This window comes from Phoxinus phoxinus, assembly GCF_949152265.1.
Source record: "Phoxinus phoxinus genome assembly, chromosome: 6".
NCBI classification, from domain to species: Eukaryota; Metazoa; Chordata; class Actinopteri; order Cypriniformes; family Leuciscidae; genus Phoxinus; species Phoxinus phoxinus.
In genome coordinates, this window is record NC_136881.1 from 33,087,917 (window position 1) to 33,108,405 (window position 20,489).

At 36.9% G+C, this 20,489-nt stretch overlaps 1 protein-coding gene across 2 annotated transcripts; it reads left to right on the forward strand.

Moving 5' to 3' along the window:
• The first annotated feature begins 1,368 nt into the window (after positions 1-1,368).
• On the forward strand, positions 1,369-20,419 carry mcoln1a (mucolipin TRP cation channel 1a). 2 transcript variants are annotated; one of them, XM_079616417.1, is made up of 16 exons: positions 1,369-1,562; positions 1,671-1,738; positions 9,144-9,385; positions 11,014-11,178; positions 11,381-11,537; positions 11,881-11,962; positions 12,051-12,147; positions 12,886-12,985; positions 13,104-13,210; positions 13,294-13,443; positions 13,584-13,685; positions 14,085-14,207; positions 15,499-15,615; positions 15,695-15,784; positions 16,088-16,218; positions 17,513-20,419. In XM_079616417.1, exons 2-16 carry the CDS (start codon positions 1,699-1,701, stop codon positions 17,547-17,549), a joined length of 1,740 nt encoding a protein of 579 aa, XP_079472543.1. In that variant the 5' UTR covers positions 1,369-1,562; positions 1,671-1,698; the 3' UTR covers positions 17,550-20,419. The 2 variants fall into 2 exon arrangements, with proteins under 2 accessions (XP_079472543.1, XP_079472542.1); XM_079616416.1 differs by having other exon boundaries at positions 1,458-1,738.
• Positions 20,420-20,489: the final 70 nt, after the last annotated feature.

Sequence of the window (20,489 nt, forward strand, 5' to 3'; positions counted from 1 at the left end):
TGAGTCATATGTTTTGCCTCACATTAATGCGTGATTACTGGGACAACACTGAAAAATAACACGAATCTTTCAACCATCTTTAGAGGTATTTAAGCTATGTGTGGGTGCAGCCTCCTGCGTGCTTCAATGTTCTCAAAAACAACACAAATCCACCCACCAGTCACTCAGTATGGGTCAAATTTTTTTTATATATATACACACACACAGGTGAAACTCGAAAAATTTGAATATCGTGCAAAGTTAATTTATTTCAGTAATTCAACTAACAGGTGAAACTAATAAACTAAATAGACTCATTACATGCAAAGTGAGATATTTCAAGCCTTTATTTGTTGTAATTTTGATTATGGCTTACAGCTTATGAAAACCTTTTCACAATATTCTAATTTTGAAGCTGTAAGCTGTAATCATCAAAATTATAACTATGTAGTTAATTATAACTATGTAATAATATAGTTATAATATAATTATATTATAACTATATAATTGTGAGAGAGCCCCACTCCCTTGAATGAAAAGCAACCCCACATGTTCTCAGGATGCTTCGCTGTTGGCATGACACAGGACTCACGGTAGCATTCACCTTTCTTCTCCAGACAAAGAAGAAGTGTTTTTTTTTTTCTGGCCTTCTTGACACCAGGCCATTGTCCAAATGTCTTTGCTTCACTGTGCGTGCAGATGCATCACATCCACCTGCTGCCAATATTGAGCAAGCCCTGCACTAGCGGTGACACGATTCCAGAGCTGAGTCTTCAGGAGGAGACTGTCCTGGAGCTCGCTGGACACTCGGTTTATATCCTAGAGCCTTCTTCACTCCAGTTGAACCTCTCGCCTTGAAGAAAAAATATTCATGCAGCAATTCCCTTGCATGTGAGTCCATTTTGAAGCAACGATGGATGCATTTCTTTGGAGGTAACCATTGCTAAAACAAGAAAACAATGACCGGAAGCTATTTTACCTGACTAGTATTTGTTCACACTTTCCTAAGTGCTAAAAGATGATTACTGGAATATTGTTAGCTAGTCATTTTGCGACCAGGGTCAAAAAAATGTAAAACGTTTTTTATTTGTGAAACAAGTTAAATTTTTGTCCCATGAAACTTTTTGCAATTATTTGAACTGCATATGATCATTCTGCACAATAGTCTAGGAACGTGAATCAACACCACAACAATTGAAGTAGCAAAACACAACATTTATGTCACTGCCAATTATTTTGGTGTGTATAGCCTACATAACATTAACATATCTTGTTTAAAATAAGTTGAGAAAGAGATTCCAAACAATTGTTAAATTTTTTGTGACAGAGTTAAAATAATAAGAAGCTCAGAACTTATAAAACATAAGACATCTATACACACACACACACACACACACACACACACACACACACACACACACACACACACACACACACACACAGAGAAATTTTTATGGCACCTCAGCACAGCCATGAGCACAGCAGCGTCAGATTGTCACATGATGTTGTCACATGACCTCAAGCATCGGAAGTTCAGTGCTGCTCGCGAATCGCGCGAGTGTATGCTTGCTTGTAAACATGAGGTAACCGGAGAAGAACCCGTCAATTAATTACAGAGGAACAAAAAACGCTGTTGAACATATTCAGATCCTATTGTGCTGTGAATTAAACTGGGATTTTAATGCCGACAGACTCCGCACGTGATTTTAAAGCGCTGACATGGCCGCAGTGGACGCGAATAAAGTCAACATTTCCTCCGGTGAGTGATCGGCTGTATAATGCATGCGATGTTTCAGTGCGTGAGTGAGGTGTTATTACAGCAAGAATGGATCTAGCCCTGCATTTTTAGGGAAGCCCTGAAGTGGAGTACAAAATAGTGATTTTATTATATGTATTTGTATTGTACTGTTCATGTGTAATGTATATTCTTTGCACAGAAGTACTCAAGATGCTCAAAAAGTACTTAAGATGCACAAGAATATCAAATGTCAAAGAAACAGGAGTTTGTTTATCACCGGTCACGAGCGCAGGATGACACTGCTAGTACTGTTTTTTTGGAATATTTTGTGGTTTGGATGATTCACAAGGTCGGATAGACTGCTGTGTTAGTGGATAATTAATGTATGCGATGTATTTTCCACTTGCTTGTTTTCTTATTTTGTTCCTCATTCGTGTTTCATTATTTCTGTAGCTAGCTATTACACCATAATACAGAGGCATGATGTTGGGTTTATGGGGTCAAAAATCTACATTTGCCACCTGTTTTCATTTTCATTTCACTCACTAATGACCATAAAAATCATCTGATCTGCTCAAGACTTGTCTTGGGAGTTGTAGATTTGAGGCTTATAGATTTGAAACTATGTTTTTCGAGGGCGTAGGTTTGATTTTGAGATTGGTGGGGGGACATCAGCAGAAGCGAAGCAATCAGGAAATTAATAGGATAATGTATTAAGGTTTTTAGTCTATATTGCTCTTAACAATATGTTAATTCATTAATTCTGTAATGTTACAGGTAACTAATAAAGACAAGGAGGCAGTTAAACAGAGACTTAACTTTACTTCTTTCATAGTGCAGTGCAATAGTGCAATACTGTCTTGTTCTTTGCTTTTTGAAGAAACAAATAATTTACTTGTTTCAATCCTGTATGAATTTCTTTCTTCTGTTGAACACAATAGATGATATTTTGAAGAATGTCGGTAACCAGACAGTTGATGGACCCCATTGACTTCCATAGAAGGAAAAATGTTTTATATGGAAGTCCGTATGAAATCAACTACCATGGCTACCATCAACTGTCTGGTTACCGACATTCTTCAAAATATCTTCTTTTGTGTTCAGCAGACGAAAGAAACTGGTTTGAAACAACTTGAGAGTGAGTAATGATGACAGAATTTTTAACTACCAGTGAACTATCCCTTTAACAGAAATTAATTCTTGGCATATTTATTTCACATCGATACTGTCCAGTTTGTCTTGTTGGACGTGGTACACAGCAATACTGTCAAGTGTCACTTGTGACCATTGCTCTGAGCCATGTTTTCAGTGTCCTAAGAGAGCACTGAAACTTCTTTCAGTCCAGCTGATGCGACTGGGATGATTTGATCAAACAGGACTCTCATTTCAACAAGCCTTCAACACACCAAGCAATGTTATTTTTTCGTGTTTTATGGGGACTTTCCATAGACCTAATGATTTTTATACTGTACAAACTGTGTATTCTATATTCTACCCCCCTAGACTAACCTTACCTATCACAAAAAAACTTTCTGCATTTTTACATTTTCAAAACAACATCAGTCTGGTTTATAAGCTGTTTTCCCCGACAACAACAAAATCCCCACAAGGACAAGGATATAGCCATCTCTGTGGGGACATATTGTTCCTATAATGTAGGGTTGCTCACAATCTCTCTGTGTTGTAAACTGATCCGCAGGGTGTAGTAGCGCTCTCTCTCTCTCTCTCTCTCTCTCTCTCTCTCTCTCTCTCTCTCTCTCTCTCTCTCTCTCTCTCTCTCTCTCTCTCTCTCTCTCTCTCTCTCTCTCTCTCTCTCTCTCTCTCTCTCTCTCTCTCTCTCACACGATTATGTGTGCCACTTATCCCGCGATGGTCATATAGTAGACTATATTGTAAAAACGGTTTTGTAAAAAAGATTTGCCCGTATTCTTGAGAAACTGTTGATTTCTCCCTCGCTTACCGCATTTAGGTTTCTTTCGGATGAGTTTTGATAGGGACAAATCAGTGTCACTGGATTTTGGTAGAGACACTTCCCTACTAAATTCTACGCCCCTGATGTTTTTATACCACAGCATTGTGGAGTTCTTCATTTTGATGGGCTGACAGACGATCCAGGGTCATATTGCAAATTTTTTATCTATTAGGTATCAAACATTCTGCCACAGTATTGGTTGGCAACCAAAATTTCAGGGCCAAGAAGTAGCCTAGTTCAAGGTTTGTTGACCAAAATACTGTTCCATGTCACTTTCCAGACTAATAAAAACAGTAAATTTAAATGTTCTTACGCAAGCATAAAACCAACATTTCCATGAATTTGCTTTTATCTTCTTAATGTTCCTATTCTTGTGAAAGAGTCATCTGTGCATGTTATTCCGAAGTATTTTCTGTTGTTGTAACCATTCATTATTTATTATAGAAACTTTAAATTTAGTCTAAGTCTGTTCTGCAATGTAACACCCACTTTTCAACATCCAATCAATTCACAATGGATTAAAGCAGTTTTCCCCCCGCCAATTATGGTTTTACTCAAAATACAAAAGCAAAATTGGTTGCTATGCTAACATCAATTCACATTGACTACAATATTTATAATCAGTTGCAGAAGGGTCTGTTCACACAGATCACCTTTTTGCATCCAAACCTACTGCTTGTTCATTGTAAAACTTGAGCTAGACGGAGAAGTATGTTTTTTTTATTCCAATTCACTGCATGTTGCATTTTTCCAACACAAAAGTGCAGTCTTTGTAAATGTTCTACACACAAGAGACATATATTTTATAATTTATTGATGTTTTTTTCTAGTGATGCATTCATTTATTGTCAACTCCAAAACCGAAATGCAACGAGTCGTCTCACGATTTTTTTCTGCCAAACAAATTGAAATATTGCTATTCTAGCATAATTTTTGGTCACAGTGTCCAGACATAGCTTTTCCAAAAGTTGCTCGTCCACACTGAAACTGAAATTATCTTACTGCGCATGCGTAAAACATAATCAAAGCTCACTGAGGTGATACCGAGAGACATAATAAACAACACACTTTTTTTTTTTTTATAACAAATAGGGGTGTAACAATATATCGTGCCACAATATATCGCAATACAAAAATGCAACAATACGTATCGTGGATAGTGACAATATGTATCGTGGATAGTTCACCCAAAATAGAAATTACTGTATAAAAAAAAAATCATGTTTTCAGAGTTTTAGTGTCAGTACTACATTAAACTACTATATAATGTTGATTAAAATGTATAATAATGCAATGGTCAGCTTCAGAATCATGAATACTTTTATTCTGGTGTCACCATTGTCCTTGAATTACAAGCACCAAGTCCAAACCTGTTCATTTAAACCCACAATGTAATATCAAAGTTAGCATTTTAATCAACAGTACATTTTTTGTTAACCTTTTATCATATGTCTTGGGAGTATCGCAATAATATCGTATCGTGAGTTCAGTATCGTGATATATATCGAATCGTGAAATGAAGGTATCGTTACACCCCTAATAACAAAATATTCCACTACTTACTGGCGCGTCTAGGTCGCAATCAATCGCTTTTCCATTTATGGTCTAAAACGCAATTTCCATCATGCTTTGCCTCAGGACAGCAATTGCAAGTACATTTTCTGTCATATTTGCAGGAATTTAATATGAAGATTGTTCTGTGAAAGTGAATAGCACACATGCTGGACTAACCATAGATATCTATACAGTGTGCGACTAAACATACATCTTTGTTTTCAGATACCTCCGTTTTCACAGTCCACACTACGACACAAAAACAACCATTTTAAATGTATCCACTTCAAGGAGAATCTTCAAAATGCTCAGTTTTCTCAGGACAAAAACGCAGTTTTAGTGGACTGATGGATTCATGAATGCCTTCAATGTCACGGTTTCAATCAATGATTTCGGCCCTTCAAAACCATTAATTTCTTTTTCTGTTTTTGCCAAATATTTCCGGTTGCTGAAATTTTGCATGACTAGTTTTTTTTCATAATATTTACCATTTTTTCGATTGTGTGTTGTTGTTTAACTTCGACATATAGATATTTTATTTGGTTGCTTTGTTTTTGTGTGTAGGCACGGGTGGCCAAGGCAGAATGAAAAAAGTGTGAAAGGGTTTATTCTAACATGCTGATATTTATACTTATGACAGCAAGAGCGTGTCATTGCCACACGAGGAGCCATTGTACACGTTCTTAGAAAACATGCTGCAAAACCGGACGGATGAGATTTTTCTGTTTATTTTTCGCATTTGATTGACTCTATCGCTATTAGACAAACACCAGTGCTCGCGAGTGGCTTCAGACACTCGTGAGTGTCGCAATTTTGCTGTCACGATTCTTATCACGCCAATAGACTGCATCTAAAATCTTCCTGTTATACAGTAACAAAAATGTGATAAGACAGGATTCCAGTGACTCGGCTCCGAGAGACGCACCGACACACAGATCTGCTGCTAGATGAAGAGTTGCATAAATACTAGTCTCTCTCCATTTTTTGCTTAATCATGCAGTGATCTGCAGGTCAGATGTTCAAGAGAGTAAAGAAATAGGGAAATCTCAGTTGCTCAATGTGGATGTTACAGGAACTTGGAAATTAGAGAAATATTATGCGTGCATTTAGTCTACCTATCTGTATTTTTCTGCTATGCCGTAATAAAACGGAGCTGTATGAAATTTCCCATTTGTCAGCACTGACACGCTGCGATCACTAATCTCATTTGAGTGGCTGACCCAGTTACTTTTGTATTTCACTTTCCCTTCAGTCTAGATTAGGTGTTTTCACTCTGGATTGTGATTTATGTGGTATTTATGAGGCATGAAAAAAGGTGTTCCACCAAATTTCCGTTGCATAAATGTGTGTAGTACTGAATAAATCCGAAACTAAATAAAATAGAAATCGCATTCGCAGTACGGTGCTAAAAATTTATCAAAATTTGCTGTCAAAATTAACACTGTTGATGCACTGTAAACTTTTTTTTGGTCAAAATAGCTGTGTTTTAGTTAAACAAATATATCAACACATTTTAGAGCAAAGCAAAAGCAGCTCATAATGCTCAATGCTGAAACCGGCTGAATATTTAAGTTTTCCTTGCATTGTTTTTGCCAAAATTAAATCACTTTGGTTTGATGTTTGAAAATGAAGAAATTAAGATAGCCATAAATATTACCATTGTAATTTTACAGTTGTATTGTAAAATAAAAATGATTAGTAGATTAGTAGGAGAGCTACTGTGGAAATAACACAGGACTGAATGAATCACTTAGTATATGAATGAAATTGACAGAATTGCTCTGGAAAGTACATGCTTATATTTAAGCCACCATTTCAAAAAGTCTGTAGTTTCACACATAAAAATGCTTTTGGGAAGTGCTTAGTCAGTGATTTTTAAAAAGTGATGTGGAAAAAGAAAGAAAGGAAGGAGCAAAGCATAGACTATGTTTACAGAACAGCAGTACAGGAAGTGCATCAGCAAGATTGACATTATTGACACTTTTTCATTGTGAGAAATGAAGATAAAAAGATTTGAGGCCACACACAGAGACAAAATCCAACATTCATTCACAAACCAGCAGCCAGGCTAAAGATGTGTCCTTGACAAGCTACCTAAGCTAGCCAGCCTTAAGGCCTTTCACATGATTTGTTGCATGGGGTGAAACATGGAGATTTGCTGCCTGCAAGTCAAACGGTGTAATGCGAAGTTCTGATAAATTCAACAATTCACTTCATTACAAGGGCAGTGCACACAAGTCATAGAATAAAGTCAAGTCATACAGAAAGTAAGTTTTGGTGTTTGCTATTTTTAGTGTTTGTGTTCCCCTTTCACTTCCCTGCTACCTGGCAACCACATAAATCCTATCCATGATATTATGTGAAACGCTTTTCATATAGATGTCAAAGCAGTGCATGACGCTTGCATTGAGTGCTACGATGAAGCCTTAACACTAGTGTAGTCTGTTGTCTCAGATCAAATTCACGCCAACACAAGTCTTTGACAAACCACCCGACCACCCACCCAAGTGTTCACACGTCACTTTGAAGAAGAGAACGCGTGAGGCGTCAGATATCAAGTTTCGGATTGTGCGTGTATATGTGATCTCACACATTGAATTTGGGTCTCAAGAAGTTGCGTTATTTGTATAGACAGTATATTATTTGTTGTCTGCATGTGTGCACTAGTGATAGGTGTTAATGTGAGTATTGCAGGGAATGAAGCTGCATTTTCTAAATTCTGAGTGGCAGTTGAGAGTTTGAGGGTTACCATGACGACTGTGGCTCATCCTCAAACAACACAGAGCTTGAATAATAACACCTAACTCGAGTGTTTCTATCTTATTTAAAGCTAAAGGGTTAGTAAAAAATTATTGAGTTTCAGAGGAAAAAAACTGTTACTCAAATGCTTTTAACTTGAAATAAATGCTTTATTTCAAGTGAATGTTCATTTTATTAATGATTTTAGTATAGTTATGTCATCGAGAAGTCCGTTAGTGTATCATTTACCTGAGATACCTAACGTTACCTGAGATCAAAATGTATATTCATAAATTTATTCATAGTTAAGAATACTGTATTTTCTTCATTGTTTTTTGAATACTAATTTTAAATAGACAACACAGAGGACCAGTTGAAAAACACAGAACTCTTGTCTCTCTCACTCTCATTTAATATTAAAAGACAATTCTCATCTGTTGAGTGGACCTGCAACTTATAGGCTGTCTCTGACTTACTGAAGTAACGTTAGACTGATGTTCACGTCAAGGCTCTAGTTGAGGCCATCTTCTCTTTCAATTGTCTTTTATATTTCTCTTACTATGAATAAAGTTCACTAGTCACCACTGTGTCCTGTTGATCCAAGTACTAACTTTGATTCAAATTCAGTTAACAAGTTATTTTTTATTCACTGTATTTTTACGCAAGACACTTTTGTTCACGAAGGCTGCATTTATTTATGTTATCTAATACAATTTAAAATAAATGTTTTCTATTTGAATGTTTAATTTTTATTTATTTATTCCTTTAATGCAAAGCTGAGTTCAGTACTCCAGTTTTCAGTCACATGATCCTTCAGAAATCATTAATTTCGTATTATTATCACAGTTGAAAATAGTTGTGCGGCTTTATTTTAATTTTGTGCAAACCGTGATAAATTTCATTCAGGATTTATTTGAAATAGAAATCTTTAGTATCATTATAAATGTGTTTACGATCACTTTTGATCAATTTAATGCAGACTTGCTGCTGAAAGTATGAATTTTTATTTTTTATAATCGTATTGACCCCAAACTGTTGAGGGTCGGTAGTGTGTGTAACGTTAAATGTAATAGAAAGAATAACAGTGGTTTCAAGCAAAAAAGACCATTTACTTTGTGATTTGTCCAACTAATGCTGTCTGTCTCTCTCTTTCTTTTTCAGAAGAGGATAGGCCAATGTTTCCGGTGACTCACTGTAGTTCGAACGACTGCATGCATGAGTGTAGTAACCCCAGGCCGACTCCGCTAACAGATGGCTGGATAGGTGCTGGTGAAGAAGAGGAAGCGTTGTGCAGGAAGTTAAAATATTTCTTTATGAGTCCTTGTGAAAAGTACCAAGCCAAAGGCAGAAAACCTTTTAAACTGGTTCTGCAAATGCTGAAGGTTCTTATAGTAACTATACAGGTATTTATTTATTCTTAGATTTTCTTTCTAGTGTTGTTTTCTTTCTACAGTGTTGTAGCTCAAAGTCTCAGTTTTACCCCCAAATTATTCTTTAACCACTGTGACATTCCCTAATTAACCTTTGGGTTAATTTAAAAAGATTTAAGCCACACTTTAAAGCAGGGCTATGCAGTTTCGGGAATTTCTTCGCTGTATTCTCGCTTTTTGCTCGCACGTTTCTCTATAGAGCTCCCCCTACAGCTTCGGAATAGATATTTGACAACACAGTCGAAAAACTTGTTGGCGACTCTCAGATACCAGAGGCTATAGATCAACGACATCAAAGCAGACGGGACATTCTTTAAAACATCTTCTCTATTCGGCTTCGAACAGCGTGAGGGAGCGCAATAATTCCATAATTTTAGCAGATTTTTTTTGACGTAAAGCAATTCGTTGGCCCGCCGGCCCAAAATTGCAAGGGTGGTTTTTCCTCTCACAGGCGATAGGGGGTGCGAGACGACCACCATTCAACCCGAAAAAAGTAATATAACCATTCCAATGACTCCGAAGCTGTTCAGTTAAAGGGGTCATGACATGAGAAACCAAATTTGCCTTGATCTTTTGGTATATATGAGGTCTTTGTACCATTAAAACGTCCTGCAAGTTTCATAGCTTAAGACTTCCTCCCCATTATAAACGAATCATTTATTTAATCGAGCTCTAATTACAGCTCGTTCTGGATCCATGGTAAGAAGTGACGTCACGGGACGAAGTGACGTACCAGTGTTTGCATATGACCGCCTCCAGCGCAAGGCAACTACGCTTTAAGCGCAAGGCAACTACGCTCATTATAGCAAATGTTCTGGCTGGGGGCGTTAATAATTGCTGCATAGGCACTGACGTTAGCCAATCATAACAGGGGGCGTTAACACTAAACTCTTAAAGGGGAAACACCCCCAAAACAGACTGTTTGAATCAGAGGATGAGAAACAGGGTGGGAAAAGGTCATAAATCACTACATTTTAAAAGTTTTTTGTAAAAAAAACTATAGTAATACTATATTTGCACCTAAGGGAACATAATAATAAAATAAAAAAAACATGTCATGACCCCTTTAAGGTAAAAAAACCCTGCATAGTTCACCTTTAAAACCAAGATCTCGCCCGCTCAATGAGCATTAAGTGATATGTTGAGAAAATTTGGCCCACACATATGTGTGTGTATATATATAAAATATATATGTATATATATATATATATATACAGCTGAAACTCGAAAAATTTGAATATCGTGCTAAAGTTATCATTTTGATGATTATGGCTTACAGCTAATGAAAACAACTAATTCAAAATCTCAGAAAATTTGAATATTACATGAAATCAATAAAAAAAAGGATTTTAAATACAGAAATGTTGGCCCTCTGAAAAGTATAATCATGCATATGTACTTGGTTTGGGCCCCTTATGCATTAATAACTGCCTCAGTGCGGCAAAATAAATAAACTTTTGCATGATATTAAAATTTTTCGAGGTTTCATCTATATGTATACACACACACACGCACACACATACTATTTTTACTCACATTTGGCATTTAGCAATTGTTACTTTATACAAATTCTTCCTTTTTTGCTTTGTCATGATCTCCAGCTGGTACTTTTTGGCTTAAGCAACGAGATGGCGGTGACGTTTAAAGAGGAAAACACAGCCTCGTTTAAACACCTCTTTCTCAAAGACTACGCTGACTCAGATGACGTGCTTGCTGTTTACACACAGAGTGATGTTTATGATCATATGCATTACACAATAGAACAGGTAATGTATAATTTCGACAATGACACATACACTAACTCTCATTCATACGGTGCCTTTTTCACTGTAATTATCTCGTAATCATCATTACTATGAAACTAATGAATATATTTTGAGGGGATATATTTGGGCAGCGAGCCCAGTGAATGGTCATGTTTATTTGAAACGCCTTATTTAACGGCCTTTCTTTTCACTTGTCTTTCAGTACCTGGCTTTGCCGGAGACGACAGTGGGCCGCTATGCGTATGTGTACAATGTTGGCGTGAACGGGAGTGCTCTTTCTCTGTGTCAGCAGTATTATAAAAAAGGCCAGATTGACCCAGCTAACGACACCTTCAACATCGATCCGCATGTGGTCACAGGTGACACGTTTTCGGCCTCTTTTTTCCTCAATTGTTCAATCATTGTTTAATCTGAGAAATATACCTGTCCAGGTGTGTATAGGATCAAGGCAGATACTTAATAAACTTGCAATATTAGTTATTAGTATAACAAGCAACACTTATGGTTTGTTTATTAGTACTGATTAAAACTAAAAGACCATGTCATTTCCTCTTTTGCACATTGTTGTTACTTGCAGTTCCTTGTTACTGAGTGCACCACAGGAATCACTTTCTCATGTATTCTAAAAGAAATCATCGGATGACCCTGTCGGCCACTGAGGCTGGTTTAGGTGGTAAAGGATTTCTCTCTTCCTCTCTGTAGACTGTATCGGCGTAAACCCTTTGGCCACTCCCACAGCAGGTCTGGGCCGCGATTACAGGAACTTCACCCTTAAGTTTCACAAGTAAGTTAAAGTTAAAGTTTTTTTCTACTCAGAAATTTCTATTAATGAATGATCTAAAACTGGAATATCAACACACACTCTCTCCCAGGCTCATCAATGTCACCATACAGTTCCAGCTAAAGGCTATAAATCTTCAGACCATCATCCACAATGAAATTCCCGACTGTTACACTTTCTTGATCACAGTGAGTTTGCACATGAAATGTAATATATACTCTATGCAAGGGATAATGTATAGCGAGGCGGTTGTTATAGCGAATACAACCCCGACAGGCTGATTATGAGCCCGACGCAAAGCGGAGGGGTCTTGAATCAGCCTGAAGGGAGTTGTATTCGCTATAACAACCAACTCGCTATACATTATCCCGCTTATTACATGGCTACCTACCAAATAAATAAATCATTTGACACAAAATATTGATTTTAAAAGGAATTTATTGATTTAAAAACGATTTATATGGCTTCCGCTAAAGAAAATAGTCCGTTCCGTCTCTACGGTTAGAATCCTGCGTCCATGGCAACGCTCTGTTTTTCATGGCAACGGTCTGTTATATTTAGGATTAGCTAAGGATAACACACCGTTGCCATGAAAAACAGAGCGTTGCCATGGACACAGTGTTCATTAGCGGAAGGAATACAATCGTTTTTAAATCAATAAACTCCTTTTAAATCAATATTTTGTGTAAAATGATTGATTTATTTGGTAGGTAGCCATGTAATAAGCGGGATAATGTTATAGCGAATACAACCCCTTCAGGCTCCGCTTCGTGTCAAGGTCCTGATCAGCCTGTCGGGGTTGTATTCGCTATAACAACCGCCTCGCTCTACATTATCCCTTACACAACTAACTAATAACAAAGCTACGTTCCTATATATAGGCCTAGTTGTATTTACTGTATATAATGTTATTATTTTATGCTCAGATTCTGCTGGATAACAAAGCCCACAGTGGTAAAGTTAAGATCAGTCTTGATAATCAGGCCTCCATAAAGGAATGTAGAGACCCAAGTGTGTCTGGACACGGTACGATTCAACTACCTCATTCACTTCACTTTTCAGATCAATTTTTGGGGATTTTAATTGTTTTTTACATTGTGGATAATCACTATTATGCTTGTTCTCATGCTATCTCTGTCTCCAGCTGATAGCTATGCTCGTGTGTGGTTTGATGTGGCGGTTGCAGTGGTGTGTATTCTCTCTCTGGTCCTCTGTGGTCGCTCTATCATCAGAGGAATCATTCTTCAAAATGTAAGATATTGCATCAAACAAATCCACATTAATATGCCAAAGATCACTTTGTGTTCAATCCTGTTCTAACTTTCTCTCTTCAGGAGTTTGTAAAGTACTTTAGGAATTATCTGAAGCGTGATGTCTGTTGGGGAGACCGAATGGAGTTTATTAATGGATGGTATATTCTGCTCATCATTAGCGACATGCTCACGATCACAGGCTCCATGATTAAGATCGGCATTGAGCTAAAGGTCAGTCAGAGCTGATGAGCATCAGCTTCAGAAAACGGATATTCGGAAACCTTTATGTACATTGATGTGAACAAAGAACCATTGCATTAGGTCTCCACAATCAGCACAGATACTTCATGATACTTTGTTTCAACCCTCAGAACCTCTCATCGTACGATGAGTGTGGGATCCTTTTGGGCACCTCGACGTTATTGGTTTGGGTTGGAGTTATTCGCTACCTCACCTTCTTTCAGAAGTACAATGTGAGAGACACACACACACACACACACACACACCAATGTACATGCAGTTTACACTTAAAATGTACCTTGATGTTTACAGTAAAAAGACTATTATTTTAATATATATATATATATATCATTTATTAAATTATTTTAACAAGGTTGCTGACATATTTGGTTGAACTCTATACAATTCTGGAATAAATGCACCAGTTTTTATTTATTTAAATATATACTCCAGTTTATTCCAATATTTTTTTTTACTTTTTTTTTGTGTGTGCATTTAATGAACCCGTTTGATTCATTAAATACACCTGAAATTTATTTGACCACATCTCTTGAGAAGATGTGGTTGTGAAACAATTGAGATGTTTCTTAGGATGTGGAATTTGTTTACTATATAGTGTTTTCCTTTCTCAGATTCTCATTGTGACATTACGAGCTGCATTCCCTAATGTGATCCGTTTCTGTTGCTGTGTGGCGGTGATCTACCTCGGGTATTGCTTCTGTGGGTGGATTGTACTGGGACCCTATCATGTTAAGGTAATACAACTAAAGTCTGACAGTCTGTGATTGACACAAGCTAACTAAGCATAATTCATTCAAAATAATTGAATGTGGTATTACATGGAACATGTTCAGAAAGATGACATATTCACACATATATGTGTGTATTTTTTTATTTTGCAACAATCAGTAGTTTTGACCTTTTTGACATTATTATTTTGTTTAGTAATATGACAATTGTTTTGATTTAATTTATGCTGTAATGTTATAAAAGTCCAAAAGAAACAATGTTTTTCAGAAACCGTAAAAAGGTTTATAATGCACGCACTGTTCAAAAGTTTAGAGTCGCTGTGCGTTCACACTGCCGCTGTGCCAAAGTCGCCGTAGAAAGATTCGTGGACGCTCTGATGTAGATCGAATGCTTGGTCTTTTTTAAAACTTTATTTAAAGGGGCCACAAAGCAAACAAGCATGTTGATCGTTATTTCTGCAGACTGACCAAGTAGGGTATAAGTTAACCTCATGTGTGGCTTTTGGGTTTATGGTTAAGTGCTAATCTAATTTGCATTCCCGCTGAAAAGAAGCGTTCTAGCACAAAAATGTTGCCTATAAATAGTGTTGTGCGCCTTCTTATCAAATTCACATGATCAACCATTTTGCTTGGGAACTAATGTGGCCGGAACCAAAGTTTACAGGACTGCGTTCTCTGGAATCCTCTCAAGCGGGGGACTTCTACATTCTGATTGGTTGCCGCCGTACCGCATCATAGCTCATTATCATAAAGTTGACCTGACTTCGCCACCGGCTCACATTTAAAATGAATGACCGGCCACTTTGACACTCTCCCTGGCAGCGGTGTGAACAGTAACAGTCAGTAAAAAATGTTTGTTTGTTTTTTTATATATATATTTTTATTAATATTTTTATTCTAAGAATCCTGAAAAAATGTCACGGTTTCCACAAAAAATATTAAGCAGCACAATGTTTTCAACATTAATAATAATAATAAGTTTCTTTAGCATCAAATCAGCATATTAGAACGATTTCTGAAGGATCATGTGACACTGAAGACACTGAAAATTCAGCTTTGCATCACAAGAAGAAATTACAGTTAAAACATTAAAATTGAAAACAAACATTTAAAATTGTAAGAAAATTTCACAATATTATTGTTTTTACTGTATTTTTTATCAAATAAATGCATCGTAAGGGGAAGAAACTTTTGAATGGTAATGTATGGTGTACGTACATTAGGAAATGTACACGTGTCATCTCTCTCATTTATCTATGATATGTGGTGTTTATAGTTTTTTGTTTTGTATCCTCAGTTCCGCTCTCTCTCGCTGGTGTCAGAGTGTCTTTTCTCTCTGATTAATGGAGATGACATGTTTGTGACCTTCAGTGGCATGCAAGAGAGCAGTTTGCTAGTCTGGGTCTTCAGTCAGGTGAGTTTAATCCTCACACAAGTACATGCATTACAAATGCTACAGAATTCAGAGCACTAAAGACACTGTTCTCTTGCAGGTTTACCTTTACACATTCATCTCTCTGTTCATTTACATGGTGCTCTCTCTCTTCATCGCTCTCATCACTGGAGCTTACGAGACCATCAAGGTAAGAGTGAGAGATGAGGTTGATCAAGAGATATAAATAACTTGTTTTTGTTCCTGATATCCTCACAACACGCACATGCACAAACATGAATATCTTTTTTGGGAAACTCTCATTTTAAAACTTAGAATTCAATACGTTTCTTTTTAATCTTATATTAAATTTTTAGTTGGTTTTTAATCATATTAAAGTGTCATTTTTGACTTATCTTTCTTGTAAATTATCGTTTTTTTCCTAATTAAGGTGACACTGACAGTTATGTATGGCTTGATTATGGTAATGTGATATCCTGTCATTTCCATTCAGCATCAAACTCAGGAGCCGGTCCATATCACTGACCTGCACGCGTTCATCGCCGAGTGCACCGACACAGCCTGCTCTGGAAAGTTCCGCGGGATCGAGACCTCACCCTGCACGTTCTTCTGCTGCTGTGACAGGTGTGTCACTGTAGAAACAAAGAAAATTAAGTCTTTTCTTCCCTATTCTGACGTATATCCAAGTGAAAATGTGTGTCCATTGGGAATCGATCGGATGGTTGTGGTTAGCTATTGGTGGGTCTCATGTGAGTGACAGGTTGTCCCGCCCTCGTGCCAGTAAACATGTCATCAGAGAAGAGATGTCACTGCAAGTTATTTTAATTAAAGGGAGGATTACGAGGGCACATGAATTAAAAAAAGATATGACGTGCATGAATAAATCATTTGTAACAAATAAGGCAATATTTCATAGAAAAACAAGAATTTGTCCATTTTTATTTCATGGTTACTTTAATATCAGAAATCACGAAGTAGTGCCACTGATTATCTCAAACTGTTACATTCAAAATAATTAGAATACTGTAGAGAAGGGCAGAAATAATTACAGTTGCACACACAAATAGATTGATGCTTAAAAGAGATACTAATTCTTAAAGGTAATGTTTATAATTTCCACTTTTGTTGTTGACTGCCCCCTTTGTGGACCTGGTAATCTGTCCAACATGTTACAAAAATGATGGCTTAACTCGCAGATGCACTATGGTACAAGGTTTAAGGTTTACTTACAGGAGGTTTACCAATACACAGTGCAATCCGTATTTACACTGATGACTATTTAAAAAGGAAAAAAAAGAAAACCCGCCACCAAGTAACAAAAACTTGAAAAAAAATAAAATAATAATTTGTACAAATTTTCTTCATAATGTTTAATCGATGTCATAATTACTGGATTGTCCTGTGAAAACGACTGATGATGTATGCAGGAGTCCTCCAATCATTTAGCCAATTAAACCAGTGGATCTCAACCCGTTTGACTTCATATCCACAACATTTCTACCATATATTTAGAGCTTGGCATAACAAGAAAGCTGTATAGGCTATTCATTATAAAAAACAACCAAATGCCAAGTAGTATCTTGATTTATATATATATATATAGTTATTTTAGCTTATTTTAATTCTTGTTTTGTCTTTATTTAAACCATTTTATTTTTAAGGCATCTTGAGGCCCCCTAGTTAAGAGCCTCCACTTTTGAGTGCAACAGCCGATGCAAAGAACTGCATTTTTGCTTTTTAACAACTTGGATGTACGTCACAATATAGAAGAAAAGTTGAGTTTTATCATGACTTTACACTGGGGTATTAGATTTTATCTAAAAAAAATCTATAAGATATTTCAACCAAAAAAAATGACATGCCTCACTTTTTAATATAACTGAATGCTGTAATTGTGTCTGTTGGTGCAACCCTGCAGAACCACCACATATGAGGACGTCCTCCTTGTGAACTAGTGAAGTGACGGGTCTTGAGCCCTGACTGCACCTCCCTCTGCTGGTCAGACTGCGCTAGAGCAACAGCACACAAGCCAGTAAAAAGCTCCAGACAAAACACTCAAGTCACAGTCGCTTCACTTTGGACCCGAAGTGGAGAAGAGCATATATGATTTCTACTGAAGAATCGCTTCAGTCTGAATGAACTGTAGTTTTACCTCACCTTGTTTTTAGTTTTAACTTAATTCTGGAGGTTGCCAAATGCAGCCAAAGTACCCCTCTTAGTCTATGCTGATTAAAACGCTCAGAAGGTTTGAATCGAAAGACTATTAGACGTGCACGTGCGGGCGATATGTACAGTAATCACTCCCACATGTTGGTTCAGTGCACGTGCTGTGGTGTGCAAGTGGGTCACCAGTCGCCAATACTGAGAGACATAGTGGCGTGTGTGACGGCGGTCAATGATTCATAACTATTGAGTGATTCATATAACCTCTAGTCACGTGTAAAGTCTGCATCAGAAGATGTTTCTAAAGGAGACTGAACTGGCAGGCACGAGCGTTTAGCAGATGTTAACCCCACAAGATGAGCAGACCATGAGATTAAACATAATCAAGCTTTGGTAAAGTTGGCTCTTATTCCGCACTTAGAGCAGAAACGGCACTCTCTGGTGCTTAAAGTCACCCATGACAAAAACACATGCTCAGAATGCCTCAAAAACCTCGGCCTTAACACTCTCCTGATGTGTATAGACGGCTATAATACCTCATTATCGGATGAGATGTTGAATAGGACGATTCATTCGCTTTTTTGAATTTGAATCAGACTGAATCAGATCACTCCGTTTGCAAGTGAAATTATATTAGACAGCCTTACCCTTGCTGATCTAGTATTTTATAGAGAAAGACGGACTTTTACAGCTCCCCTCCATCAGCTTTGTTTTAAATCAGAGGCCTTCAAGAAGATATCTGTCGAGGACACAGTGTCCTGTTACCATGGCGACATATTAAAACAACATAACCCTTCCAAAATGCCCTTTTTACCTTCTCCATTATACTTTACTTATTAGAGAAGGAAGTATAAATATTTAAATTCTTGGGCCTGTGCAAGCCATTTACTCAAGTACACAATAAGTGGGACCAGTCATATGATTTTGACTTTTTGGTCATTCTACATGTTTTCCTTTTTCATGTTAATTATCCTGTATGATTTTATTTGGTAATTCAATCAATTGTGTTGGCGCTGTTGCCTTTCTGTTTTAAATTATTTTAAAGCGCACAATCTGCAAACAGAGCACACTTTCTATTACTAACATGTGAAGCTGCACCAAGTGGTGATGTTGTAGATGTGTATCTGAAGTATTTCATATTTAATTTTATCCTGCTTATTGTTTGATTATTATTATGATTTTTTTGTGATGGTTTGGAATGGACAACTTGTGCAAATACTTTGCCATTTTGCTGTCAAAAACATGCATTTTAGATACAATGATGTAGAAGAATCTACTGACCGTCAAACTGGAGGAGTTTCATTTCCTGTTTTTCAAACACTTGTATAAGTGTCATTGCACATTTTTTCCCTGAACTTTGTTCTTGACAGGGTTATACGTGTTATTTTAATGTTCATATGTATATGTTCAATACAGAGATTTTCTAAAGTCTGTTTAATATAGTCACCTTTTTCCTTTTTGTTGTTCTACATTAACTATCTAAACATCATGTATTGCTATACCACATGACCACCACTAGATGGTATAATGAGAGCATTTTCCCCCCACAAATCTGAACGCTTTCAAATTTAAGATAGTGTCTGTGGCACTTAAATTGCTCAAGTAAAATATGAGTTACTTGGGGCATGTTTAAATAGCTGGACTAAACAGGTGCATTAGCCAGTGTACATTGTTTGAGATGGCTATCTGAAACCACAGAAAGAGATTACATACACACTGTTCAAACAGAGCAAACTCCATCAGATGCTGATCTCAGACCTGTGGCCATCGACAACAAGAGAACCGTTGCTTTTTCTTTTCTGTGAATATGAGCCACACCCAGCTATTCAAACACAATGACTTAACAGGAAGAGATTTCATTTAGCCACATCAGTAAGTCCATTGTGATGATGTACAGGCAGGTCTTGCAGCAGTATAACAAGAAAGATAATCTTCTGAGACTTAAACTTAATTCGTCTAATCCAAAATCATTTCCGTGATGCTTAATGCACTCAGATGTTCACAATATCCACGTTCTCGGTTAACCGTAGGGGTGAGGATAGCAATTGCCAGACTTACACAGCAAAAACACTGTTAGGAGGTTCAGTGATGATGGTGCTATATGATTGGCTTCACCCATAGATTCAGATCAGCGGATCCTAAATAAAACCAGTTTAGACAAGAAGAGCAATGTACAGTGCACAGCTGCAGGCCTGTGAGAAGCACTCTTTTACAAAGCTTCCTTTTGGGATGCACACTATTCACACTAAAATGTGTTAGTACATTTTTTTCTCCCTTTTATGTACGTACACAAAAATCAAGTGTTGCTTGTCCATCAATGAACCTCTCTGCCTGAATGCAAATTTTTAGGCCATGAATACGCCTTTTGTTTGTAAAGAAAAATACAATTTCATAAGGGTGTGAAATTACCCGAAGGACACTTGTGCACACATTTTTAAATCTTTAATCAAACTTTAAACTACTTTATTTTTATTTATTTTTACACTTGAACAGAGATTAGAGCAAAAACAGGCTATATTAATGTTGTTCTGATTTCTGATAATTAACCCTTAAATGTTTTTGTACATATCTTGTATGTATTTTTTCCACAAACTATGAAATTGCAAATAAAAACAATATATATTTTTGTGTTGGAAAATATCAATACATTCATTTTCTCAGGTACTTGTGTTGTATGTGTTGAGTTGCTAGTCCTCAGTCATGCTGGATGCTAGATGGGCGGGGCCATAGTT

Coding starts and splice junctions, on each gene's coding strand:
- mcoln1a (XM_079616417.1), top strand. CDS start 1,699: ATGGCCGCAGTGGACGCGAATAAAGTCAACATTTCCTCCG. Junction 11,179..11,380: donor TGCATTACACAATAGAACAG/GTAATGTATAAT, acceptor CTTGTCTTTCAG/TACCTGGCTTTGCCGGAGAC. Junction 15,616..15,694: donor TAGTCTGGGTCTTCAGTCAG/GTGAGTTTAATC, acceptor GTTCTCTTGCAG/GTTTACCTTTACACATTCAT.